This window comes from Physeter macrocephalus, unplaced genomic scaffold, assembly GCF_002837175.3.
Source record: "Physeter macrocephalus isolate SW-GA unplaced genomic scaffold, ASM283717v5 random_171, whole genome shotgun sequence".
In the NCBI taxonomy this organism is placed as follows: Eukaryota; Metazoa; Chordata; class Mammalia; order Artiodactyla; family Physeteridae; genus Physeter; species Physeter macrocephalus.
The window spans coordinates 1-11,076 of NW_021145477.1; the positions used below are offsets into that span (position 1 = coordinate 1).

At 63.4% G+C, this 11,076-nt stretch overlaps 2 protein-coding genes across 6 annotated transcripts; one reads left to right on the forward strand and one right to left on the reverse strand.

Annotated features, from left to right (window-relative positions):
• The first annotated feature begins 6 nt into the window (after positions 1-6).
• LOC102979219 (misshapen-like kinase 1) lies at positions 7-5,496 on the forward strand. Its single transcript, XM_028484598.1, has 15 exons — positions 7-37; positions 171-283; positions 444-529; positions 887-1,050; positions 1,438-1,540; positions 1,625-1,762; positions 1,953-2,061; positions 2,389-2,556; positions 2,664-2,807; positions 3,009-3,143; positions 3,331-3,431; positions 3,514-3,663; positions 3,748-3,907; positions 3,997-4,136; positions 4,651-5,496. The coding sequence occupies exons 4-15, from the start codon at positions 947-949 to the stop codon at positions 4,732-4,734; spliced, it is 1,536 nt and encodes a 511-aa protein (XP_028340399.1). The 5' UTR covers positions 7-37; positions 171-283; positions 444-529; positions 887-946; the 3' UTR covers positions 4,735-5,496.
• Positions 5,497-5,527: 31 nt separating this feature from the next.
• CHRNE (cholinergic receptor nicotinic epsilon subunit) lies at positions 5,528-11,076 on the reverse strand. 5 transcript variants are annotated; one of them, XM_007109173.2, is made up of 12 exons: positions 10,943-11,076; positions 10,535-10,677; positions 10,372-10,416; positions 10,145-10,254; positions 9,861-10,016; positions 9,118-9,218; positions 8,537-8,737; positions 8,345-8,459; positions 6,919-7,033; positions 6,643-6,829; positions 6,448-6,554; positions 5,528-6,330 (listed from the first exon to the last, which is right to left on the reverse strand). In XM_007109173.2, the coding sequence occupies exons 1-12, from the start codon at positions 10,986-10,988 to the stop codon at positions 6,181-6,183; spliced, it is 1,476 nt and encodes a 491-aa protein (XP_007109235.1). In that variant the 5' UTR covers positions 10,989-11,076; the 3' UTR covers positions 5,528-6,180. The 5 variants fall into 5 exon arrangements, with proteins under 5 accessions (XP_007109235.1, XP_023983353.1, XP_028340397.1 ...); XM_028484595.2 differs by having other exon boundaries at positions 6,241-6,330; positions 6,448-6,540; XM_024127585.2 differs by having other exon boundaries at positions 5,528-6,554.

The following is an 11,076-nucleotide window of genomic DNA, read 5'->3' on the forward strand; positions in this document are numbered from 1 at the left end:
CCCCTGCTCAGCCCCCTGGCCCGCCCAACGCCTGTAGGTAATGGAGCCGTCCCCGCACTACTCACTCCTGCCACCTGCTTCCCCTGGTGATGGCTCCCTCTGCGGCGCAGCTCAGCCTCCCCGGGCGGGGACACCCTGTCCCCCTGACCCTGCCTCTGCCCCTCCCGCAGTAACCCTGACCTCAGGAGGAGCGACCCTGGCTGGGAGCGCTCGGACAGCGTCCTCCCCGCCTCTCACGGGCACCTGCCCCAGGCTGGCTCACTGGAGCGGAACCGGGTGGGAGGTATGTGAGCCGGGCCCCACGGGCAGCCTCCATCAGGGTGGACCCTGCCTTTGGCTGCTCTCGACTGCGGGGGGGGGGCAGGGGGGGGAGCGGGCTGGGCTTGCGGCCACCCGCTGTGCAGGAGTCGGTGACCTCCCGTCCCCCACCCCGCCACCTCTAGCCTCCAAACTGGACAGCTGCCCCGTGCTCTCCCCTGGGAACAAAGCCAAGCCCGACGACCACCGCTCGCGGCCAGGCCGGCCCGCAGTAAGTCACCGGGTGGCACCTCCGGCCCTGCCTTCTCCCGGTTTGGGGCTTTGGGGCTGATGTGGAGCCTCTTGAGCCCCAGGGAGCTGGGTTCCAGGGTCAGGGCCTTCATTAATCTGTGACTGGAGGGTCTGTGGGCTAACAGGGGGGCGCTGCTCAGTTACTAACCTTTCTTAACCTCTCTCCTGCCTCTTCCTGGCTGCCCTTCTCCCCCCACGGCCCCTCCCAGAGCTATAAGCGAGCCATTGGTGAGGTTAGTGAGCAGGGGCCTGCCGGCGGGAGCCTCTCCTGTTACCCTGCCCCTCTCTGCCTCCTTCGTACCACCGCCTCTACCCTCACGCAGCTCCTCCCCTGCAGGATTTTGTGTTGCTGAAAGAGCGGACCCTGGACGAGGCCCCCCGGCCTCCCAAGAAGGCCATGGACTACTCGTCATCCAGCGAGGAGGTGGAGAGCAGCGAGGACGACGAGGAGGAGAGCAACGGGGAACCGTCAGAGGGGAGCAGAGATACCCCTGGGGGCCGGTATGGGGCATCCTGGGGGCGGGGGGGGGGGTGCAGCCAGCTTGAGGGAAAGCGGTTTCCTTTTCCCAGAGGGGGGGTGGTCCCCGGCTATCACTGCTGCTCAGTTCTTCCTCCCCTTCCCTAGAGAATGGGGTACAGGGCTGGGGGCTGGTGTCCCCGGCTCTCTCTCACTGTCCTGTCAGTTGGGGGGCCTCTTCAGGTGCCTCTGTGCGGCCAGCCCTCCCCGAGTGCTGGGCAGGGGGTAGGGGCTGCCGGCTGAGGGCTGAGTGCGTCGTGTTCCAACGGACACTGAAGGCGCCAGTCCTCCGGCTCTTGTCTGCTCCCTGTGGCACTTGGGTGGCAGGCAGGGCCTGGAGGGCCTCCTGACCTTCCTCTCTCCCATAGCAGCGATGGAGACACAGACAGCGTCAGCACCATGGTGGTCCATGACGTGGAGGAGATAGCCGGCACCCAGACCCCCTATGGGGGTGGCACCATGGTGGTCCAGCGCGTGAGTGGGCCCCCCCCGTCCTTCCCCAGCCTGCCGTGCACCTCCTTGGCCCCAGCACTGGCCCCCTTCTCTCTGTTCCTTTAGACCCCCGAAGAGGAGCGAAGCCTGCTGCATGCTGATAGCAACGGTTACACGAACCTGCCAGATGTGGTCCAGCCCAGCCACTCGCCCACCGAGAGCAGCAAAGGTCAAAGCCCCCCCTTGAAGGATGGAGGCAGTGACGTAAGTCAGTGAAGATGGCTCCACAGGGCGAGAAGAGATCCCTGGCCGTGGGCAGGAGACCCAGGGGTGCTGGGGGCGCTGTGGTCAGCAGGGTGGAGCCCCGGGGAGCTGGTTGGCCAGGGTACAACAGGAGGGGGCGGGCAAGGGTGGGGTCTGGTGTGTCTGCCTCACTGCCGCCCCCACCCCGCAGTACCAGTCTCGTGGGCTGGTAAAGGCCCCTGGCAAGAGCTCGTTCACGATGTTTGTGGACCTGGGGATCTACCAGCCTGGAGGCAGTGGGGACACCATCCCCATCACAGGTGAGACGAGAGATCTGGAGATGGGCACAGGTGGGCCCCTGATGACTGGGCTTCACAAAGCGGTCACGGCCTCCCCTGTGGCCTGAACCCGCCCTGGCACCAAGGGGCCCCCTTGACCCAAGAGAAAAAATGCTCAGTCGTGGCCCAGGGACTCGCATGACAGAACGAGGACTTGGCCAGTCCTTCTGGCCCTGTTTAAACTCCTCCAGGTGCCTCCTCCGTTCTCCAGTCTTTCCCTTTCGTTCTGAGTAGTCTGGGGTGCGGAGTAAAGAGAGACGGGGTGAGAGGGCTGCGGCCCACTGTCCGTTCCTCTCGTCCTTCTGGCAGCCCTGGTGGGTGGAGAGGGCGGTCGGCTCGATCAGCTGCAGTATGACGTGAGGAAAGGCTCTGTGGTCAACGTGAACCCCACCAACACCCGGGCCCACAGCGAAACCCCCGAGATTCGGAAGTACAAGAAGCGGTTCAATTCCGAGATCCTCTGTGCGGCCCTTTGGGGTAAGCCAGGACCGGGAAGGAAAGGAGGGGGCCTGGTGTGCCCCCATGCTCCTGGTCAGGCGAGGGCCTGGCTCTGCCTCTGATCTGCCCAAGGGCTCCTATTGCAGGGGTCAACCTGCTGGTGGGCACGGAGAACGGGCTGATGTTGCTGGACCGAAGTGGGCAGGGCAAGGTGTATGGACTCATCGGGCGGCGACGCTTCCAGCAAATGGATGTGCTGGAGGGACTCAACTTGCTCATCACCATCTCAGGTGTGTGGGGGGGGCGGGGCTGGGAGGAGGGCTCAGCCCCTGGGCCATCCGTCACCACCTTCAGTCTGGGAGGAGGGCAGCCTTGGTCCAGGAGCTGGAAGGTGGGGCCGCACTTTCTCACCCCTCGTGGTTCGCACACGGACAGCGGGGGAGGCAGAAGCTGGACCTCTGATGAGGTGGGTGTGTGTGTCTGTCCCTCAGGGAAAAGAAACAAATTGCGGGTATATTATTTGTCCTGGCTGCGGAACAAGATCCTGCACAATGACCCAGAAGTGGAGAAGAAGCAGGGCTGGACCACTGTGGGGGACATGGAGGGCTGCGGGCACTACCGTGTTGGTGAGGAGGTCACGACACAGTGGCCGGGGCACACTTGTTTGTGAGAAGAGAAAGAAACGGGCCTGCGCTAAGAAAGCCTTGTAGCCAGAGATGGGGGGCACACAGTTGGGGGTGCAGACAGACCTGTGGGAGGGGCTGCAGCCCAAGAAGGGAAGTTCCTGCATCCCTCTTTTTTTCCTGCCCCCAGTGAAATATGAACGCATCAAATTCCTGGTCATTGCCCTGAAGAACTCTGTGGAGGTGTATGCTTGGGCCCCCAAACCTTACCACAAATTCATGGCTTTCAAGGTAACCCCAGCCTCAGCCCCCAACACTGTTCCGAGGTCTGGCTCCTCCACCCACATCCCCTGAGCTCTTCTGTCCTCCATAGTCCTTTGCTGACCTCCCACACCGCCCTCTGCTGGTGGACCTGACGGTAGAGGAGGGACAGAGGCTCAAGGTCATCTATGGCTCCAGCGCTGGCTTCCATGCTGTGGATGTCGACTCGGGGAACAGCTATGACATCTACATCCCTGTGCACGTAAGCTTGGCAGGGCTGCGGACAGACTGGGGCCACCAGTCTGTGCCCCAGACTTGGGGCCTCCAGCCCACCTTCTCCTCCCAGATCCAGAGCCAGATCACGCCCCACGCCATCATCTTCCTCCCCAACACGGATGGCATGGAGATGCTGCTGTGCTACGAGGATGAGGGCGTCTATGTCAACACGTATGGGCGGATCATTAAGGACGTGGTGCTGCAGTGGGGAGAGATGCCCACCTCTGTGGGTGAGTGAGGTGCCCGCCCTCCAAGCCTGTGTCCCCGACCGAGCTGGGCTGCAGCCCACTCACTGTCCCTCCACTCCCTTCCCCCCCAGCCTATATCTGCTCCAACCAGATCATGGGCTGGGGTGAGAAAGCCATTGAGATCCGCTCCGTGGAGACGGGCCACCTAGACGGGGTCTTCATGCACAAACGAGCCCAGAGGCTCAAGTTCCTGTGTGAGCGGAACGACAAGGTGGGAATGACAAGGGGCCCGGGCTCCTGCACTGGGTGGGCCCCCAGGACCTGGGCCCCGGGGCAGAGCTGGGGGAAGGGGTGGTTCCGGGTCTTCCTGGAAGGTCTCCAGGGAGCGCACTGTGTGGTCACAGCTTGCCCTTCCCTCGTCTTCCCTCTCTGAGAACTCTCCAGATTCCTTCCCCCGGAGGTCTGCCTGCTGCCCACTTCCCCAGGTGTCCCCGCCATTCGGAGGGACGGTGGCGGGGGGGGGGGGGGGCGCTCTGAGGGGCTCCTGTCTGCGGGCTGTGTTTCCCTCTTTCCCCTTCTGGGGGGGGGGGGCGGGGGGGGGGGGGGGGGGGGGGGGGGGGGGGGGGGGGGGGGGGGGGGGGGGGGGGGGGGGGGGGGGGGGGGGGGGGGCATTCTGAGGGACTCCGTTCTGCGGTCTGTCTCTCCCTCTTTCCCCTTCTCCCAGTTGATTGAGACGCTCCCCCCACCCCCCACCCCTCGGTGACTTCTGCTTCTACCCCACCCAGGTGTTTTTTGCCTCAGTCCGCTCTGGGGGCAGCAGCCAAGTTTACTTCATGACCCTGAACCGTAACTGCATCATGAACTGGTGACGGGGCCCTGGACGGGGCTGTCCGACGTGGACCAGCTCTCCCCCCCACCCCCACACTTCCCAGGCCGCCCTTCTTTTCCCTCCCTGGGCTTTGCTTTTACTGGTTTGATTCACTGGAGCCTGCTGGGAACGTGACCTCTGACCCCTGATGCTTTTGTGATCACGTGACCATCCTCTTCCCCAACATGTTCTCTCCCCAAAACTGTGCCTGTCCCAACTTCTGGGGAGAGGCACAGCTTCCCCTTACCAGGAATTGAGTGGGCCTGGCCCCACCCCCCCTTCTCCACTTAAGAGGAGAATGCTTGGGGCTTGGACCCCATACCCCACTGCTGCTGACTCGGCAGGGCCCTGGGCCCCTTTATTTGCACGTCAGGGGAGCCGGCTCCCCCCTTGAATGTACCAGACCCTGGGGGGGGTCACTGGGCCCTAGGTGTTAGGGGGGGTCTCCAGCCACTCCAGGGGCAGGGACCATTTCCTCATTTTCTGAAAGCACTTTAATGATTCCCCTCCCCCCAAACCCCAGGGAATGGAGGGGGGACCCCCGCCAGCCAAAACATTTACCCCTTTCCAACCCCTGTCTCTTCTCGCCTCTGCCCTTCCCTGGTGGAGGGAGGGAGCAGGGAGCTCTCACCCTCCACAGCCCCTTGCTTGCATCTGTATATAGTGTGAGCAGCAAGTAGCCCTGGCCCCTCCCTGCCCCCACCACTCCGTAATGTAGTGGCCTTGGAGATCTCCGTTTGTTAATAAAGACAATTCAACCAGCTCCCACCATTTCAGGCCTTAACGTTATTCTGTTTTCTCTCAGCATCCCAGCTACTAGCCAGGGCCCCCCAGCATTGCTGGGATGAAGGGGGCGGGCAGGGTGGTGTGGAATCTGCAGTCAGTGAGAGGGGTGGAGAGGGGGGCGTCTGCTGAGCCAAGAGAACCTGGAGGAAACAACTGAGGGAGGGCCGGGACATCCTCAGCCTTAAACCTGTGGGGCCCTCCACAGGGGCCATTTGGTTTCCACCCACACCAGCCTGGCCAGGCCGTGAAGGCGCCTGGCTCGAGCCTCTCTCTATATGCAAGTCCTGCATGGCGGGGGAGGGGGTTCTCTCCTGTTTGGCAACAAATGAGTAAAGATCTCTTAGAGGCTCACAGGGCTAGAGGGTCACATGGAGCTGGGGCCCAAGAAAAACTGGGAGGTCAGGAAGAATGAATTGAAGATGGTTCTTGCCTTCCGGAGGGCTGACATGCAAGAGCCTGCCTGAACCATCTGCCATCTTCTGATGTCTGCCCCGGTGGCCAGACCTACACACGTGTGCACATATGACTCTTGCGAAGCTGAATACAGATTTATCATTGGCAGTACGAAAGGATCGTAATAAAGCAGTGGGAGCAACTTGTTTTTCAGATTTCCTCCTGGAGATGGGTGGGAACGTTTGTCACCGTGGCTGCAGGCTCACGCCTACATACAGGGCGGGTAGGGCAGTTCGGGCACTTGGTTGAAGTAGGCCCCGAGGAAGATGAGGCTGGAGCCGACAAGGAAGAGCACCAGAGCGGCCCAGAAGCAGATATTGTCAAGGGCCTTCCCCATGCGCACCCAGTCAGACACCTCCTGGGGAAGGGGCGGGCAAAGCTGAGTCCCTAAAAGCTGCAGGAGCCTGCTGCACGAGTCAGGGAGAGCGGAGGCCCCCAGCAGCTCCCCACCCAGCCTCTCCGGCTCCTGCCCCACCTCGCCGGTGGCCTCCTGGTCTCGCGTGCTCTCGGCCACGAAGTTCACGGCATCCACACAGCAGCGGATCTCGGGGGAGGCGGCGCCCAGGCTCTGGCAGAGGGCAGCTGGTGGGAGCGACGCCGGGGGGTGGGGGGTGATTAGGAGCCTCTCCCGCTGCAGGTGCCCCCGCTGGCCCGCTCGGGCACTGCTCACCAGTCCAGCTCCCGTGCCGGTGCCTCTGCCCCTCAAATATGAGCTCGCTCCGCGGCTTTTTCAGTATCAGCTCCTCCGCGCGGAGCAGTAGGCCCAAGGACGACGCCCGCCTTGCGGGTGAGGCGGCCCGGGGGACCTCGTGGGGTGCGCCCGAGCCCAGGAATTGGGGCAGCAGCTCCAGTAAGACCTGGGGGCGGGCGGCCGAGGCGGGGGGCGGCCGGGAGGTTAGCTCGAAGCCCCGCCTCCCGCCCGGAGGCCCCCCCACCCGGTGCTTACGTGGCGCAGCCGCGGGGACATGGCGTGAGTGGTGGGCGTCCGACAAGACACGTTGAGCACGAAGACACAATTCACGACAATGAGCGTGGCAACCACCATGACGAAAATGAGGTACCTGAGGAGCCCGGAGTTCGTGACGTCGCAGCCTCCCCACTTCCCCTGAGCCACAGCGGGGGGCCACTAGTCCTCTGACCTCACAAACGCATCTTTCCGCAAGGGGTGGAGTTACGCCCTTAGCTGCTGCTCCTCTGCGGGCCAGACGCGTCCCCCGCCGCCCCGCCAAGCCCTTCTTCCCCCTCGCCCCGCCGGCGGCAACCATGAAGGGGACCCCCCAGCTCCCTGGAAACCCTGCTGTGGGTCTACCACTTCCACAGCTCCACCGAGGTGCGCCTACGCCGCTGCCCACCCTCCACCCCCAAGGGTGGCACCTCGAAACGCTCGGGGAAGGTTTCCAGCGTCCCCCCATTACCTCTGCCCTAGGACCTGATGACCCCACAGTCCCTGTGCTTTTCCAGGTGGCCCTCCAGCCCCCGCTTCCTTCTTCCCTGGAACTCGTGGCCGCAGCCCCTGAATATCTGGAGCAGCGGTTCAGAGAGCCGAAGTCCCTGGAGCCGCGAGAGGCAGAGAAGCCGCCCGCCCCGAAGCCCACCCTGGGGCTGGTGCTAAGAGAAGCCGCGGCCAGCGTAGTGAACTTCGGGGCCACCTTGTTAGAGGTGGGGTGCCGGGGGTGCTGAGGAGGGGCGGGGAAGGGGGATCGAGCGGCAGGAGCAGGGACCTCCGCACCTCCGCCAACTCCTGTACCCCCGCTGCAGATCTCAGCCCTGTGGGTGCAGCAGGAGGTGCGGCGACTAGACGGCGGCCCGGGCCCGGCGCCAGACGCCGGGGATCCGGGTGGAACCCTGGCCCGGGTAGCCCAGGCCACGGGGCAGGGGGCTCGGCAAGCGGGGTCTGCGGCAGGCGCGAGGGCCCGGCTACTGCTCCAGGGAGCGCGGCTATGCCTGTGTGCACGAAGCCTGCAGGGATCCGCCTCATTCCTGCAACAGTGGCGACGCCAGCTGGGCCTCGGCACCACCCCCGGGGAACCGGTGAGTTCAAGATGAGGGGAGAGGTGGGGGCCAGAGGCGGCGGGGCTGGGTGGGCACTAAGCCGGCCCGCCCCCAACAGAGATACTCCGGAGACCTCCAGGTGGCGTCCAGCAGCAGTACGGAGGACGGGGGACCGGAGAAGCCACCAGCATCCCAACCCCACCCCGCGTCCAGATAAAACCCAGGCGGGGATGAAACAGCTGAGGCTCCTCCCAGAGTCATTAGGTTTGGGCCCTGCCCTCCCCAACGAGCCCCTTGGCTCCACCCCATGCTCGTCTGGCTCCGCCCTTCACACTGGCCACGCCCCACGTAGGCACCACCGGGATCCACTCTGCCCCCACCTGCCCAGCAGCGGCACGCTCAGAGATGTCTCTGGGATTTTCTGGGCAATCAGGAACAAGAAGACGGTCTGGGCGAGCAGGACGTTGATGGAGACGGTGCATTTCTGGCCGCCAGCTGGAGGGAGTGCCTGGTGAGAGCAGGCCCCGCCCCCCAGGAGGGAGCCGGGGTTTGGGGTCTAGGCGATGCCATACCCTGTGCCGGCAGGAAATAGGCAAGCAGCACTAGGCCCGAGATGAGCACGCAAGGCACGATGATGTTGATAACGTAGAAGAGCGGCTTCCGGCGAATGATGAGCGTGTAGATGACTTCAGTGTCCCCTGGACCATCATTAGAGCCACCGTCGTGGCGGCGGATCACCCCGGGGCAGAAGTCGATGGCCCACTCACCGTTCTCTGCAGGACGGGAGGCCGCGGTCAGCTGGCTCTCGGGGGTGGGGCGCGCTGCCTGCTCTCCGTCCCCTCATCTGACCGCGGGGGGCCTGCAACTCAAGGCGAGGAAAGGATGCAAACCATCTGGACAAGGGTGGGTGGGGCAGGTGGTCTGGATTGCTTGGGCTGGTCAGAAAGGGGCATTCCCAGAGAGGATAGGGAACCACCACAAGCGAGGAAGCTGGACTAGTCCGAAGATCAAGAATGATTTCAGGAAAGGGTCAAGTTAAAGCAAGGCTGCCAAAGTCAATCCCAGCATCGATGGCTTGGGGCAGCCCCACTCTGCAAGTCCCCTCTCTGGACCCGTCTAGAAGCGAGCTTTTTGGAGCAGGAGGGGGCCTCACCAGTATAGTCCTCAGTGTCAATATCTATGTTGCTGATGGTGTCGCCATCGTCGTCCACAGCAAAGACGAGCTCCACTTCTTCTGCATTGTACGTCTGCGAGCTGCAGAGCCAGGGACCGGACCCCCCACCGCAGAGGCTGGGACTCGGGCCTCAGCCTCAGGCCCCGTCCTGGAAGCAGGGATCTGGCAGGGGAATTAAGCTCCCACCCGGCAACCCAGGCCTAGCCTTCACACCTGGGTTTCCACACCTACCTCTAACCCGCTACGGCGGCCTTACCCCGATTCGAATGTCTAGCTCCACCTCCAGCACAAAGCCGCGCCCCGGATTAGAAGTACCTCCCCCCCCCCCCCCCCCCCCCCCCCCCCCCCCCCCCCCCCCCCCCCCCAGCAAAGACGAGCTCCACTTCTTCTGCATTGTACGTCTGCGAGCTGCAGAGCCAGGGACCGGACCCCCCACCGCAGAGGCTGGGACTCGGGCCTCAGCCTCAGGCCCCGTCCTGGAAGCAGGGATCTGGCAGGGGAATTAAGCTCCCACCCGGCAACCCAGGCCTAGCCTTCACACCTGGGTTTCCACACCTACCTCTAACCCGCTACGGCGGCCTTACCCCAATTCGAATGTCTAGCTCCACCTCCAGCACAAAGCCGCGCCCCGGATTAGAAGTACCTCCCCCCCCCGCCCCCCGCTCACACCTGGCCCCACCCCCTGCCCCCGTAATTCCACTAAGGTCCGGGCCAATTCCCACCGGAAAACAAGCGAGCAGTTCTGCCAGTCGAAAGGGAAGTAGGTGACCTCCACGGCGCAGATACTGCGGTAGATGGCCGGGGGCAGCCAGCTCACGTAGCCGCCCTCCGAGACCAGCACGTTGGCTTCATAGGCCACACCGAACTGGCCGTCGATACTGTGGGCTCCGGGAAACCGAGGGTTTGCGCAGATCTGTGGCCCCCTCTCCCTCCAGCAACCTGCCCCAACCAGGTCCAGCCCAGCCCCCCGGGCCTCGGCTTCCCTCCAGTCTGGCCCCGTCCTCACTTGTTTTCCAGCACAATCTCTGGCAGCCATACGAGTTCTGAAGGGACCCGCAGGATTTCTATGCCCCCAAAATCGCCCTTGCTGTAGTTGAGTCGGTAATCATGCCAGTCCTAAGGGGAGGGGAAGGGGAGGGGGACGGAAGGACGTGTGCCTTGGTGCCCAAGAGGAGTTTGGGAGAATAGGGTCCCCTGGACAAGACCTCACACTGTTCCCCAGACTCCACTCACGATTCCAATCCAGACGCTGGTGGTGAGGGTCTCCTCTTTCTCATTCTGCGATGGGAGATTAGGATGATGGAAGCCAGCTTTAGGATAGAGCTCAGCGGTTGGGACCAGAAGTGGGATTTTAGGCTCAGAGATGGCGCTTGGGGTGACGGTGGGGATATCTTACCAGTGAGATGAGGTTGGTCAGGGTGACTTTGAGGGTGATGGTGACAGTGTCCTCAGGCTTCTGCACTGGCCGGCGTCCTGGGTCATAGTTGTCGAAGAGGTGGTGGTAAAGACGCAGCTCCTCATTCTTCCCCTCACCTCCGCCTGGGGATGGGGCCAAGCAGTGGGGTCACTGGAAATGGAGAGGCTAAGGAGCCTCTCCTCTCTGCCTCTGGATCTGCATGGCTCTGCTTCTCTGTCTGTCTCTGCCTGAGGCTGTGTATTTTTCCGTGTCTGTCTCCCGAACCAGTGATGTGCCTGGGGACCAAATATCGTGTCTCCGCCTCCATCTCAGCCTCTGCCTCTGTCCTGTCCCTTTATGTCAGTATCCTGTGTGTGTCCGACCACTTCCCCCAACCCTGGCCCATACCGAGGAGCTGCAAGAGGAGCAGGGCCCTGAGCAGAGTCCCTGCCATCCCACTGTCTGGTCCCCGGGGTTATTCTGAGCTTTGGCAGGCTCCCACGGGGGCAGGCAGGGCGCTGTGAGTGAGGGGGAGGGGGCTG